This window comes from Poecilia formosa, unplaced genomic scaffold (genome assembly GCF_000485575.1).
Source record: "Poecilia formosa unplaced genomic scaffold, Poecilia_formosa-5.1.2 Scaffold29, whole genome shotgun sequence".
In the NCBI taxonomy this organism is placed as follows: Eukaryota; Metazoa; Chordata; class Actinopteri; order Cyprinodontiformes; family Poeciliidae; genus Poecilia; species Poecilia formosa.
Genome location: NW_006799968.1, coordinates 26783 through 43323, shown reverse-complemented (window position 1 = coordinate 43323; position 16541 = coordinate 26783). Strand labels below are relative to the sequence as shown.

Here is a 16541-nt window from a genome sequence, read left to right as displayed (position 1 = left end):
GCTAGCAGCTGCAACAGATTCAATCCCAGGTGCAAAAGAGAGACGTTGATTTGGCGCAACCAACACCTGCATCTTAATATAGGAGAGGAACGTGGTCAGTTATTCAGGAAGTGTACATTAAGTTGTTGAATCCGCAGCTTGAGACAGTCTCGACATAAACGAAGACGTTAATCAGAATGCGGCTCCAAGCATCGCAGATTTCCCTGGAGTCGGTAACAATGGATGTGCATTTAGGCTATTTTTAATCCACGTCCCCCTGTCAAAGTTTCTATTGTTTCTACGTCGAGATTTATGACAGAGCGGAGGTTATTTTGAACTGGTTGAAATTATTTTTGTCCCACAGCCACTTGTACCGCTTAACCCAGTGGGCACGTTTTGATTGGGCAGAGAAACCATTTGCACTTTGGTCTCGAAGTCCACATCGTGTCCCAAGAATTTTTTATAGAGTCATTTACCTCGGCTGCCACTTTTAATTAAACTTATTGATCCTAAACATCCTGGAGGGACTAAAATAATTAACCATCAGGTCACAATATGAAGGATGTTGGGGGGGGGGGGGGGGGGGACTCATTTTGGTCAAGCCGCTGTGAGCACACAGGACGAGCACGGCTCCAGAATACGTATGCGCCGCGCTGCTGGTACACACAAAGACAAACATCAGTGATGAGACAATGGAGCAAACTGTGTCGGAGGAAGATGATGACATTATTGTTTAGATACCAGAAAGAACTTGCTTTCCCTTGAGGCTCTGATATATTGTTATGGCAAAGCGGGATTGTGTGGCGCTTTAATGTTCAAAGCTTTAAAAGACCTCAAACAAGAACGAGGAGAGGAAGTGGAGAATAATGCCTGCTTCCTCTGTGTAAAATCGTCTGCTAAGTCAGTTAAACCGTCTCCTTTTCATCAATGAATTCCCCTTCCTGATGTTCTCTCAACTCATATGACGGCGCCGCAGTTTTCAAAACACGAGGAGAGTGCTTATAGCAATCCATTAGGTGTAAAATAATTTTTTTTTTAAATCATAGAAACTTCACAGTAGATTAAATATTAATTGAAACCTGATGTAGATTGTTGTTAAGACAACCACATTTAGATCTTGGATTGGCTATTTTGCAAATATATGTATAACAGCATTGCGCACAATTATTTCAGCTTTCTAAGCTGCATTTTCTTTCGAATAAATACATTTACGGAAGTGGATTTTCTGAAAATAATTCTGAAAAGAGACGGGGATCCACTGGTTCAATTCAACAGGTTTTACTTAAAGATGGTGTTTGACGGCCAAATTCAAGATGTTTGCCTTCACGTACTCAGGGGTTTATGTGGTAGCAATCGGCAGCATGTTGCTTTCTTTCTCCACACGAGAAGACGACCCGTCAAGCTAATTAATGTTCTAAATGACTTTTAATGTCACACTGCAAAGTCTTGAAGGAAGTCTTAGAAATTACCATAAATGTAGGACAGAGGTCAAATATCTAAGACAAAACTAAGGAGTATTTTCTATTTAATGGTTTCAAGGGCATTCCCAGGAGACATAAATGACTTGCTACATAAAATACAAAACTTTGAATGTTTTCCTGTTTTGATGTAAACTTCTACTCCAAGCTAAAAAAACAAAATGCCCTTACACACACCACCGTCATTCAAAAATATGTGTGTGTACAAGTTGATTAACCTGAGGAATCAGACTTTTAAAACCTCTATTTTTGTTGTGTGAACCCAGCAGTCCTGTGTCTGCCTCTGCAGCTGAATGACTCTAGTGGAGAGCATTTCAAAGCAGCAGGGTTTTTTGTTTTTTGTTGTTTGTTTTTTTTTGGGGGGGGTTTTGGCTGTTGTACGCAGCAGCTCTGTAGGAGCGGTCCGAGCTGTGAACTGGAAAGTCTACAGCGCTTAAGGCTTGTTGATGGGAATGTAGAATGAGGTGTGATCTCTGCTTTGTGTTCCAAAACAACAGATAACAAAACCTGCTGGTGGTTTCTACCGGATCAGGCTCCTGTCAACAAAACATCCCTCCACATGAGCTGCAACAGCGGACCTTGTGTGAGGATCTGAAGTTAGAGAGACGAAGGCTGCCACTGGACTAACAAGGTACACCAAGCCATCAGAAAGCAGAACTGCTGGCTTGAAATCAAATTAAAGTTCATATAAACTTTTTTACATACATTATGAAAACTAATTAAAAAAACAAGAAAGAAAAAAAACAACTTGAAATTGCTACATTGAGGATGAAAATGGCTGAAAAAATTACCTCAACAAAAATATTGAAATGCCTTCACTAGTTTAAAGTAAAGAACAGAGCTGCATAATTTCATTTATTTGAAAGACAATGGATTAAAAAAATTGCAATGACAATATCTATCATCCCTCAGCTTCTTAGCCAATAAACATCTGAGAACGAAGACCGATCCAACTAGTGAGCTATGTAATCAAAATGCGGTGTCTGACACCTCAAATGTAATATCATATCAAATACTGCGTCCAGCGTGTCCTTTGAGATAATTATATTGCTCCCACCATGGCTGCAATAATGAATGCAATTCAATTTTGTGCGCCTCTGGTTATTTAGGTCTAGTATTTATTAAAACACCACATTTCTTGCATTAATGTAAAAAAAAACAAACAAAAAAAAAAAACTAGAAAGTGTAACTTTTATTAAGACATACCATAATTTTAAAGAGTCAACAAATTGAGGACCATGTGAAACAATCTCCTTTGCTGTGCTTCATAACAGGAAGAAAGTTCAGCCTCTTTCAGACATCAAGGAGGGATTTAGACACTATGTCATGGTGTCTGTTTTGTTTTTGTTTGTTTTTTTAAAGTGGGTTGAATTCAACCTGCCAGCGTTAACACGCCTCGACTCGCGTTGTAATCACCTCGCTGCATCATTTGATTTATGATATGGTATAGTTGCTGTTGCACCTCAAGAGTTTGATGTAGTAATTATATCTGGGCTGTGCAGCCAGATGGTCAGGGGATTTTATGCGAAAAGAAGAAGAAAAAAGAAGAAAGAAAAAAAAGAACAAGGCGAGACAGTGCACCAAGACAACAGATCCCTGAACTTCAGCCAAGTGAAGCTTCTTCAGTTGCAGCAATGCTTGAAAATAGAAAAAAAGAAAATAAATCAAAAAAGTTTTACACACATTTATGTGTTCAACCTTAAGACACTTCTTTGCTGCGACCCCGCCGAGCTCCACTCCGTGCCTCATTTGGTTTTACGATGGCGGTTCGATATCTGAAAGCTCATCAGTGCTTGATGAGCAGCAGCTGAAAGAGTGGCTCATCATAGGTTGATGACAGAATGTTCTGTGAATGAGGCAGTCTGTCATGACACATAAATCGTGGTGGGTTTCTGTGTGCCTGCTTCTCTTTCTCCACTTCTTTCTCCCTTTTAATGCCACTCATCTCTGCCGGGGGTGGAACTGCTCCTCCTCCGTTACTATCCTGGGGTTGCAGCCGTTTTTTTCTTGTTATGCGTCCAGTCTTGGATCCTCTGCTGCTCAACTCCTAGAAATGCCTACCAGCAACTTGTATTAAGCCTCCACCAGAGCGTCTCTTTGACCTTTTATTATATGCTTGAAGGTGACCTATTATGCTTCTTTGGAAAGGTTAGGATAGGTTTCTGGGCAATACAAAACATGTGTATTACATTTTGTGTGCAAAACCATTCTTCGATGATGAGATTTTAGTCTGACAATTTTGAGCTCCATTCAGAATGAGCTGTTTTAGGGCCTTTCGTCACTTTAAATCCAAATATGCTGCTGCTGACCACACCCCTCCAACTCACACATGAAAATGGTTGCATACAGTTGCGCAATTTTGTGCATCTTTGAAGAGCAGAAGTAGAGCCTCCTGCATAACCAACGAGAAAGCTGCAAGCCGTTTCTGGGTAGTAAGTCAATAACAAAGCACTTGTCTTTTCCAGCAGCCATTGTACAGCGCATATAGCAGTAGAACCAGCTGACCAGATGGGCTGGAGTTCAGCTTGAGTTGCTAGGTAACTGGGGTTGCTAGTAACAGCACAGTGCGTAGTTTGTGACTTAATCGGGAGGTTTTTGAAATGACTCATTTTCCAGACAACAAACAAACTTTTTGCCAAAAAATGTCTGGGTGATTTTTATTTTATTTTTTTAAGCACTTGGGCTGCTTTTAGATGCAGTTTCCACCCAAACAAAAGTAGAAACTAACTACTGGTAATCATATCAGGAAATTATTCCTTCACTTAAAATATTTTACCATAGAATAATCTATTGGGATATGTAGTTAAATGCACACCAATACTTCTCGGCAAACAAAAGTAGAAACTAACTACTGGTAATCATATCAGGAAATTATTCCTTCACTTTAAATATTTTACCATAGAATAATCTATTGGGATATGTAGTTAAATGCACACCAATACTTCTCGGTAGAAAAAGAAAAACAAAGCTATGTTTCTCTGTTTAAAATACATCATAAGGAAAATACACTGTAGTCTCATGGACAATCCTTGGAAAGACAATTAAGGCTAATTCACCTTTCTTTAGTGCTCTATCTCAAGATCAATGAGTAAGTGTATCACAAGGCTATGATCAGTAGTACACTCTCGCACCCAGAGCTGCTAACGTTGTCACGGTCGTTTATCAGCAGGCTGTAGCATCTGGCAACCAGAACCACGTATACCATAAAAACCTGTAAAAAGACAGACAGTGCAGTCTTCTGCATTTCAGGGAGACTAAGCTCTGCCTGTGATGTGAGAATGTGTAACCTTAATGCCTAAAACAGCTGTGAATGTCAACACCCCCACTCGTCTTCTTCATTGCCTTTAGCAGTCCCTTTTAACTTTTAAACGTACATTTGTCAGATTAAGTGGGCCAATTTATCAAGCTGTCTCTTAGCCCAGTGTTGGCAGGCCAAGATTAAGGCCAGAACAAAGCCAATGTCTCTAACAAACACAGCATACATGTATTTTGATCTTATATTCTTATGATCATGTCATAATTTCTCTTATGATTTTATTTTATTTTTTTAATTGAAAGTAAAACTCTTTGAACACCACTTATAGAATGAGGGGATGCCCTGGAGTCACACAGTTTTCTCCTTACTTGTCTTTGCATTATTTGACGCACTACTCCTTTGTAGTTGTGCTATGTGCAAATGTGGGTTATTATGAACTGACTAAAGATTTGTTCTTTCACGTTTCCCTTAATTCTTGGGATTGAGAGCTATTCCTGCAGCTTCTCATTTCTTTTCCTCACGGAGTAGCTTTTCTAATTCCTCTGTGGCAACTTGACATCGATCATCTCGCCAACACGAACAAAACTGATCAATGTCGAATTCATGTCTAGGGCCTCTTTTTGTTTTGGCCACCATAAGACCCTGGGAAGCCCTCCACCTTCCCACCTTCACCTCACAGCGTTTTCCTGCCTGTATTGACCAAAGTCCACATCCACAGTCTGCTCACCCTGCGCCACACCAATACCAGCCTCCAGATATAGAAAGGCGTCTGTTTCGATTGCATTTATATATAATTCTAGCAGGAGAGGAAAAATATGTGGTACATTAAGTGTTTATTACGTTAGCCCATCTTTAATGCGGAATATTTGCATGTTCCACATTAAAGATTAAGATGATATGCAGACAATTACACTGATGATGATTGCGATTCAATACTTTGCATATCTCTGTTAAAAACAAACATGTAGATTTGATTCCATTGAAATAATAATTCTCCTTCAAAATTGGCCCAAAGTAAAATAAACCGTTATAAACATGAGTCGTTGTTGTTGAATGACTGACCGACCTTTGTCCCCAACAGGATTCAGGAAAAAGTGTCTCACACCAACAATTCTTCAGAGGCCACGAGTCGATGTCTGCATGAAAACAGTGACTGCCCTTCAAAGTGGATGTTAGCACAGGTCAGACTACAGCCACCACCAGAAAGGGAGGCATTGCTTTTTTCAAGGCACATGGTGCCATTTTCTGGCACAATGAAACAACTATATTGCATTCAGTTGTTATAAATATATATCAAACATGACTTCAAAGAAATTTGATTTTGTGACGCCTTGAAATTGGGCCTCTGTCTCTTTAAGAAGCTGCTACTCTTTCCAACACTCCACTTTAAGGACAACAGTATCATCACAACACTTCTCGTTTACAGTCATTTTAAGGAGCATTGGACTGAGAAGCAGATCCTATGATGAGCTCAGCAGATGCGCAGTTCCACCAGGGGTTTGCCAATTGCTGCTGCCGCTAGTCTGGAGAAGCTGAGTGAGGAAGGCGAGGTGGAGGGAGAGGAAGAGGTGCTCTGTGAGCTCACACACTTTTAAGAACCCCTGAATGGTTGCCACATGAGATTGGAAGAATCAAGGCAGTACTCCACATGTGCTTCTGATCAGGGAATAAAATTCTAGTATAATATAAAGCTCAAAAAAGTTGATCTTACAGAGTATTTCCTCTTTAACTTCTCAATAACCATGTAAAGAAATAATGACATAACTTGTTAAATGTAAAATTTGTTTAAATAACACGAAGCGCAATTTCACATTCATTTGAATTTAATGCCGGCTCTGTATTTGCCATCTTAAATACGGCAGACGTGGCAACATCCTGCCACCAGGCGCCAAAGCAGTTAAAACACTGTAAAATATGCATCACACCTCTATGAGGCGTAAAGCTGAACGGCTGTGTGTGTCGTTTATCAGGGGAGGAAATTACAGCAGATTGCACTATGGGACGATGGCAGAGCCTGAAGCTACAGGCCACTTCCTGACGAGACACTTGGATTCTGGCGTCTTGACGATGGCATTTTAATGTGCACCAATTATGACACAGAAAAGCACAGAAGCATCAACACTACATTATGGCAACTACATTAGCTGATGATGGAGTCCCGTTTAGTTAAAATAATACTCTGTGCTACGCTGCAAAAAACTCTCAATTATTAATTCAAGTGTTGATTTGACTGTTCATTTCCCCTGAGCTCAATCTGACTAAAGTGCAGCAGGGATGAAATGACTTTTATTGACGTTTTAGTTTCTAAATAACACTGAAGGCCTTGGGTGGTGCATTGATGAATGAAAAGCTTCCAGACAATCTAGTTTGACGCACATAATCAAATTGGTCATTTTCCCAAAGTACTAAACGTACCAACTGTCAAACGTAAAATACTCACAATGTTCATGACGGCGAGGACGTAGTCCTCCACAGCTTTGCTCCCGTGATGGTCCACCATTTTGGGATCCGCCACCACTAAAGTCTCCACCCACTTCTCTCTGCTTACAGAGCGCTGATGAATTCTGCGCCTCCGCTTGTGATGGCGTCGTTCCCACCGCTCCCGCTGCCTCTCGATGTCCTCAACACTCTGGAGGGTATCTGGAGACGCAAGGATTTCAGAGTGTTCACACATCCTCCGACATGAGCTTAGCTGTCTGGGTTATTCTATGGTTTTGGACGGAAGAGCGTTTCCTACCAACTGATGCAAGTTACGACAAAATAAAGGAAGTGGACATCCTTTCACTTCTAATATTTGAAGGACAAAAAAAAAATGATCTCACTTTTACCAGGTTGAATGTAATAAACCCGAGTCAAAGTGGACACACTGAATGTTGAAAAAATGATACACCCAATGGCTGAATAGGTTACACAACCTGGTTTTAGTGTTGTGTATGTAACTTTATTAGTTTACATACACAGCAGTCTGTTGCTGTATTACAGACTGCTATAGGAGATCCTTTCTCCATACAATCATCAGAATCGACAACAAAAAAAAAAAAAAAAAAAAAACTTAGATGGCGTATGTTACAACATTTAATTTCCCTTTGAGATGAACAAAATATTCACTGACTCCATCACCGTGCTCAGTGGTTGGGAAGAGGTGTCGGCGTCCTGCATTTGGTTTTCATCAAATATTGTGCCATGCCTCGTGGCTAACTCCTCTATGTTGGCATCTACCCCTCCAAACAAAGTCAGACGTACTCAGACTTTTTTGTAATTGCCATCTTGAACACTGTTAAAGATGTCGACTGAGGACTATAAACTTAAAAGCTCGGCTCTTGAGTTCCAATTAGGCTCAGCCTGTAGTGAACTTGCAGAGAAGGTTTTCAATTGTTTTGAGTGTTTTCTACTTGAGAACTAATCTCAAGTAATCAAGGAATCTAAAGTGATTGCGAAACGTCATTTCTACTTGGCGTTGTGTAAACACACACTTGTGTGAACCAGAGTGACAAGCCAACCGAACTCCTGTTTCGCTACTTGCTTCTACTAATTGGGTGTTTTTGATAGAAAATACCTAACAGATACTTTGACTGTCATGAAATTAGACTTGTATAGCGCTTTTCTGGACACTCAAAAACACTTTACAATTAAGCCTATTAAAACAGGGTGTACTTAGTTTATCTAGGAGCAGCTTTGTTTTTGTTTGCTAATCAACAACAGTGTAGCATGTGGATGCCGACATCAGACTAAATTCATATCACTGTATTTTTACCAATATTTTATCGAAAAAGAAAATCTAGATTTTTTTATTTCAACAATTAAATTATTTCATTGTAAAATACAATGATAATTTTTCATATATATATTTGAAATAAAAACAAATGTTTTTCTTTTAAGCATTCTTTTTTTTTTTTTGTATGAGAAATCAGGTGATTTTAAAGCAGAGCCTCAAAACTGAATTATCAGTAAAATGATGAGAATCAAAATACCCAACACCTCAGAGCAGCATGAATTTATTTAACAGGATGTCTTTTTGTGTTGATAGAAGTTCAACATCAAATGGAACAATTTACATATTTAAGGCATTTAAAAACATCTCATCCTCCTTACCCTACAAAGAAATTAACCCTTTCACTCTGCAAAGGACACTTTCTGTACATTATTAGCAAAAATGCTTCATACAATGCATGTAAACAGTCTTGGAGCTGCTTGTTAGATTCATATGAATAAGGACGAGTTACGACCAAGAACACCAGCAGCACATCGAACCGCATATCTGGAATAAAATCATTAAAATAGACAAACAGCTGCGAGCAGTGCTTCAGGGATCAATGAGAACAGTACAGGCTCGCTGAAAAAGTGATACAGCGGAAACGAATCTTAAGCTTAAAGACAGATTTAGAATAAATTTGGCAAAGAATATTTATAGCAAGACAGCAGCTAATAAAGTTATCCCTTTTCGGTGGATTAGTCAAGCCGATATAGGTATGATGGCTTCAGCGTAATGGAAGTCAAAAAAGGGACTTAAATTAGATTTCCTCAGGGGTTTTACAAATCCTGGAGGTGGAAGCATCAATCTTGAATTGTTTTTTGTTTTGTTTTTTGTTCGTGAGCCAGAGTGCAGATGGACTGCTGTTTTAAATACAAACACAAGAGGAAAGAAACGATGAGCCTTACATTAATCTCATACTAGACTTATAAAAGGATCTGTAAAAACAGTACAGGCCTTCTACAGCTACTTTATATGTAAAGTACATGGTTAAAGAGGTAATACATGGAAAAGTTTAAAATGCTTTGTGAGCCGAGGCTTCGATAAGGTAGGAATATTACAGAAACTATCAAAATGACCCCGACTTGATCATTTGCACACATGTTGAGCCACATGGACTTAAACAGCTACTAAAGGCCGTCCGCATGATCCGTTTCTCGGCTTCATGGCTCCAGGCAGAGACACCTCCACACTTACAACATGCCTGTTTCTGAGCGATGAGATGTGTAAAAGTATAACCAAACGATCTGCGTGAAAACGGGCTCGAAAAGAGTAAAAATATGTAAAAAAGAAAAGAATATCTAAGGAATTGCGAATGCTATTCAGCAGTGTTCAAACTTAGAGGAGGGACAGAGACCATTTTGAAACAAAGTCACAGTCGTGTAGAAAGACAAATTGCAGCCACAATTGTTAGGAAAGTTCTTCAGGATAAAAAGAGGCACACAAAAATCACTGGAATAAGAAAGAAATGGCAATTTCAAGACTCAAAACTACCTGAAACTTGAAGAAAAAAGAGCTACTATTACTATGCAAGTGCCAGAGAGCTGCCTGCCTATAGCTTGCCAAAAACCACAGAAAAAAAACCCCCACTAACCTTGATGAGCCAAATGTTTAGATTATGGTCACGCTACGTTTGGAGAGAGTTTAACAAAATGCACATCATAAAGTACACGATTCCTACTGTGACACACTGAGGAAGATCCACTGATGGTGTAGAGGTCTGAACCAAAAAGAGATCTTTTTTTTAAAACTGAAGGAAAGCATCTGGAGAAAAACTTTCGCACTTCTGGCCAGACTCTGTGCATATGATGCATTCAAACGTTCCAGCATGGTAATGGTCCAAAACAGAAGGCCAACTGGATCTTTCAGTAGATACACCAGGAAAAAGGGGGGAAGGTTGAAGAGTGGGCTTCTCCATCTACTAAACTCAAAATCATTTATCCATTTCGGGGAGGTCGTCTAGGACGGCCCAGAGATTCTCTGAAAAACCAGTGAAATAAAAAAAACATCTGAAATTTTGCCAGCAATGATTATTGAAAACTTTATATGCAAAAACCTGTTCATTTAACAATTTTAAAAAGCATAATGATGTAAATACAAGAGATACAAGTATAATTCTTTTTGAACAGAGTATCTTGTGAACTGTGCAAAAGTTTTGAATCATCCGTCATTTCTTATAGATTTCACTTTCAACCAGTAAGACTTTATAATGATCAACAGTTGTCCAGGGTCAGTACCCGACCCTTTCCCAAGGAGGTTATCTGCCACAAAAATAGTGAATAATAGAAAAGTGTGTCAAAGGGGTTCAGCAGCGGCGCAGGGGCAAAGCACAACCCATCTATGGAGGCTTTGGTCCTTGAACCGGTTGTCACAGGTTCGAAGTCCTGGCCTGATGACGTTTGTCACGTTTCCCCCCCTCTCTCTCTTTACCCACTTTCCTGTCTGACCACTCAAATAAAGCCCACTAGAGCTAATAAAACCTTGCTTGGTAAGACAGTTTGGTTCTATATGATTGGTTGAATATATGTGGAACCAAACTGTTGAGACAGAAAAAAGTATTTTAGATCAAAAACAGGGAATCCCAAAGAGCCAATAGCTGAAAACTTTGTATATAGCAACAACAAGTGAATCACGATGAATCTCTAGGGTCCTGTGTTGCTGGATCTTTCTCTTTTTTTGCTGTAGGCAGTTCTTTTTTTCTTTTCTTTTTTTTTAACTCCAGAAGCTTATTTTATGCAGGGCTTGTCCTCTACCCAAACTTTGGTAAGCTTAAGTTGCTCAATATTGTGTTCAGGTCAGATAGAGGACAGAAAGAAAGCTGCCAAAATCAGAAGGAGCGTTGTAAAAGCCCAGAGAAATATTAATAACGATCACATTCGGTTATATACACATATACTATTTTTAAAAAAAAAAGAAGTCTAGTTTGTGTGATGCATATTTTTAAAGAAATCATTCATGTAGCTGTAATTGAAACCTCCAAATTTTCAGCGTCTTAAACTCGTAAAATTTTTACGAACCAATTCAGCTTCTGAAATGACTGACAAAAAAGGCTCCCTGAATGTACTGGCTAAATAGTAATAAAAAAAATCTGTTTAATCTCCCAAGGTTTTTAAACCATCCTTCAAAGTCAAGTTCAGCCAGCTCAGAATTTTAAACAGCTGATATATGAGCGAATATATGTATATTATTCCTCAGACTGGAGCCAATTATTACCCTGCGATGAGCTGCAGAAAGAGAGAGGATAAAGTAGGCGTCCTTTTGATTCACACAGATCAGCATCAGCGGATTAATCCGCGAGTAAAACTCTTTCTGCATGATGTTGCCTGCATCTTTAGATTGTTCCTGAAACAATCCGACAATGTTAAGGTCTAATCTCCCACCGCAAATTCAACTGGGTGAAATCGGAATAATGTCAAATAAAAATGCATGACTCATGATTTACTTTGGTTTCCACAGGTGCCGTTGAGGCCCGGTTTCCCCGAGATGGGCTGGATGACTGGACGGCGGACAGGAGGAGACGCGTGGCGTTTGTAGATGGCGTGGGCCTGAGGTGCTGAGGTCTCAGCGCTGGACTTCTCCAGAGGCTGAATGAAAAACTCCTCGTCAGACAACTTAAACAGCCCGGTCTGCAGAAATAAGAAAGCGGAAACATTCAGGACATTAGATTTAACAAGACCATTCATGAAAATGTCTTCCACAGGATCTGTGAGCAAAATCTAAAACATCAGTGGAGTGTGTAGTTGTGCAAAAAGGGAGGACAATTTGAGTCAAATATTGAACTGGGTTGCCATGAAAAGCTCGGATGGCATTCTTAGTATGGCATACAAGGCAGAGGAAATTTGGTTTTTTGTTACGGTCCCATTCAATGAAACGATGCATATTTATGAATGGGTATGACAATACAAGAATTATGGTAATTTTTCATCAAAACTCAATTAATCCTCATCACAAATAGCGTATTAAGCTTAAAAGGAATATTCAGTCCATGAAATTGTAAAAACACCACAACTCAGGAAGCTTTAAAGGAAGTTATTATTTTTATGTGTTTTAATAAAAATCTGACAATTACAACATAATCGCCGTACTGCATTGAATACAATCACTCTTGTTTATGAAAATATCTACATATATGTTCTCATTTCCAGCTCTATTTTCAAAGTTCTACGAGGTTCAGACTATTTTCTTTCAAGCCTGATAACAGAAACGAGTCGGGAAGCTTGATGGAGTCATACGTTTAATCTCAAATTGTGGCATAAAACCAGAAAACTATTTTTTTTTAATAGCAAAATGTATCCTAACATAACCTATGCTATACAGAAAACCAAAAACTGTCGGTAAAAGCATTTCTCATCCACTGGGGAAATGTCATGCTTTTGAAAAGCTAAAGCCTCACCTATTATTCTAAATTATTGACTTAGCTTTTTCGCTTTGAAAATGATGCACAGTTGCCATTTCTGTGAGGTTAAAAGCCAAGAGTCACCATTAAGTGCATCAGGCTTGAATGGGTTAATGACAGCTAAGTGCAACTGAAAGTTGGTGATCTTGACAGCTTTCAGGTTTTCCAGGCCTCAGGAGCCACAGAGGGACCCGCGGCCTTCACAGCACCTCCTTTCTTGGAAGAGAATACTCGGCGGGAACCAGAACGTATTTGAGAGGTTTTAACGTTTTTGTTTCTTTATAAAACTCGGTTGTACACCAAATGAAAACATTACTTATTTTTCCATTTTGAAAACTAAATAAAACCATTCAGTTATTACTGGTTTTATTGGTCTTAGCTAAAAAAAAAAAAAAAAAAGAAGGCAATTCCATTTTAATGTAGGCAGTAGGAATAGAAAAATTTTAGAGGGTTTTATTTTAAAAAAAATGCATACGACACATAATTATTGTTCCCCCACAAAAATAACTAGTGTCAGAGATAGTTTTGTAATTTTGGGAGTTTATCTTTTTTAAGTGTAAATGTAGCTAATGAATATGTTTTACCAAGACCCATCATATCAAGTAGTTGCCTTTTGATTGCCTAAAATCTTCAAATTTAAGCTACAGTTTGAAATAAAACCACATTTTCGTATAAAAAAAAAGTTTTAGTTTGTTTTTTAATTATACCTTTTTAGTCAGTCTTCTGACCCAAATGGCCAACTTATAGAAAGAAGCATTTGTTGAACACATGTAATACGCAAATATATGACAGGTAGAGAAACATTCCCAAAATGACTTCTGTTTCTCTGAGCTTTAACTTTGACGTGTCAAACATATAAGCAGACCCATGCTAATGCTGGCTTCACAGACAGGCCAAGGTTTTGTGCTTAGCCAGAGACCCCAGAACATTTTACACGACTATCTGATGACTTATGCCAGAACACTCAAAGTGGTGGATGATTTGTTTCTCAACAAGTTAATCTTTCAAAATATGAATAAAATAAAAATAAAATCAGCAGCAATAGTTCAGAAACAAATAACCTTCTTCCATAGCCATGTCAATCATCCCCAGGACTAAATCCTATAGAAAACCAGCAGGATAAGCTGAGGAGTCGATGAGATGAGACCCAGGACCCCCTGACAATCCAGAGATTGTGCAAAGACAAACAGCAGAACAGTCCCTCCATCTGTAAGCTCCAGCCCATCATGACACTCATGACTGTCGTCAAAGTGGCATTGGTGTTTCTCAACAGGAGAATTTGGTTTTCTTCCTGGTGTACTCAGATTGAAACCTGGATATTTCTAACACTTTCACTGTCAGATTACAAAAACGCAATACAAGTTTTTACCAATAAACTGTAAACATTGTCTTGTAAAAGCACCTATAAGGTAGAGGAGACCTGATAGCATGCAATACAGACTGATTTTTCTACAATTATATGAAAGATGACAATCAAAGCAGTTTGTGATCGGCAAACCTCAGGAACCCTGATAAAGAATGGAAAAACACAACTACAAAAGCTAAATTTCCGCACCATAAATTACAGTGACAGGGACAGCAGAAAACAATATCAACGGCCACTTTTCTTCTTTTCCTTCTGACCATCCTGGCCTTATATTTAATTCCCGTCCATCGCCTGCACCGGTTAACTCTCCTTCAGCTGTCAAGGAGCTCCCGTGGAGCTCAGACAGGAGGGCTGGCATACTAAACGGACTACAAGGTGAACGCTGAACGGTGCGCGAGGGACGGCGACTCGCGTCACCAACAGATTCAGAGACACACAGGAGTAGCAGAAATGTGATACGAGCGTGTTAAGAAGGTCATTTAAAGATCTTATGCATTAGACACATCAGAGGAGTCTTTATAGCTGGGTTTAGTAGAGAAGATCCTTTTGTTCTTATATTAAACCTACATGCCATCTAGCATCAAAAGTTACTCAAGTGAAATGGAAAACATTTCAACATTTGTATTAAAGATCAGGCTGGATTCCTTCCACTGGACATGTTATGCGTTCCTCTGTTGGAGTGTTGTGTGTTTATAAGTAAAGACAACGGTTTAAAAAAAATAAAAAAGGCATCTGTGATGCCCGGACTGATGCAATGAGCGACAGGTGAAATGAAATCATATCAAAAACAAATGCTAAATAAATGCTGTTCTCGTTTCTTCTGCAGTAAAAGGGGAAAAAAAACAACAACAAAAAAAAACGCCTTCACGCTCTCCACTTGTTGGTGTGCCACAAGTGTTTGTAAATGCCGACTTATCTCTGCGCCGCTGTTGAAGTCTGCATCGTTTAATGCAGCAGAGTTCTTAGTGGATAGTATTCCTGGCATGACCCAAAAGTTGCAAGCATAAAGTATCTCCTCTTAGAAGTTTTCATTTTTGATGGAAAGATACATTTTTATAAGTAGGGGGTAAACAGGAAAATATCCATGATCCATTTTTAAGCTACACTGTCAACAACTTTCAAGTTTCTTAGTGAGGTTTGGGGGGAATCTCTTCACAATAAGGCTTTTCATTTCTAAGAGCCGGAATGGTGCAGATGTGTTTTATCCGGTGTCAGTACTGGGATGGAGAGAACAGGAAGTCAGCAAGGAAAACCTATTTTGATGACGGGGAGTGCAGAAGTCATAATAGCCTTCACACTGCAATTAGGTTTCTCCAACTATCCCAACACCCAGACATATTTAAACAGTTTTAAGGTGCTTGATACTGTATGCAGGGCATAACAAGAAATGGCTGGAAGTCAAATAACATTTTTTACTTCTGTTAGAAGTCAAGTTCTTAAAGCTGCAGTTTGTAACTTTTATAAATATGTTTCATATTTTCTTTTATGTTTTTGTTAAAACTGTATTCAGTGTAGCAGTAGGTAGAATCTGTGAAAAAAACAAACAAAAAACAAATCGAGCTCCTCTGCCTCCTTCCTGTTTTTCTTGTATCTGTGGAAATATTCCGCTCCCGGTCAGAAGCAACCAATCATAGCCAGGAGGACGGACTCGGCTCTGTCAACCATGCTCAATGTGCCAATGGCAGAAAAAATAACTTACTGTTACAGGAAATCTGTTTATCCACCATCATCAGTGGTCATGCTAACGAGCCTGAGCATCAGGCTCCTGTATGGGGAAGCCGAGAGCAAGATGGAGGGAGTGAGCAGTGTGTACACGAGGGTGATTGACAGTAAGTCCCATCTCCTGGCTCTGATTGGTTGTTTCTCAACCTTAATCCTTAGGTTATTTGTCAACCCTAGGAAATCATTACAGCTCTGAGTAATTATTTTGTAGATTCTGTGAGCATTGGTCCCAGCTGCAAAAATTCATATCAACGCCATTGATATGAATGGCGTTCATATCAATGGCGTTGATATGAACGCCATTGATATGATATGAAAAATAGATTTTTGATCTATTTCAGGCTCTGGTTGGGAAAAGTTATTTGTGACCTCAAAAAATCCACAATTTACAAATCATTTGGCATGGATGTCAAAGTTTTATTTAAATTTACTGCTATTCTAAATAGCTGTACAGTATGAGTGAAGCCATTTTTCTGGACTCCTGGATCGCAGAGGAAAATATTAAAACATATGAATAATTGTTCATATATTCTTAACCAATTTTATACACTTTCTACTTAGTAGTGTAATATTTGCTTTTTTTCTCCAACCGG

The 16541-nt window shown here is 39.0% G+C and overlaps 1 protein-coding gene across 2 annotated transcripts in view; it reads right to left on the bottom strand.

Annotated features, from left to right (window-relative positions):
- The window catches only part of adamts7 (a disintegrin-like and metallopeptidase (reprolysin type) with thrombospondin type 1 motif, 7), a 113724-nt gene extending 101237 nt beyond the window's left edge, over positions 1-12487 (bottom strand). For both annotated transcript variants that reach the window (XM_016670026.1, XM_007548975.2), the window contains exons 1-2: positions 11907-12487; positions 7154-7353 (exon numbers count right to left, since the gene is read on the bottom strand). In XM_016670026.1, the coding sequence (XP_016525512.1) occupies positions 7154-7353; positions 11907-12147 (441 nt within the window). In that variant the 5' untranslated portion in view covers positions 12148-12487. The remainder of the gene's footprint in view (positions 1-7153; positions 7354-11906) is intronic.
- Positions 12488-16541: the final 4054 nt, after the last annotated feature.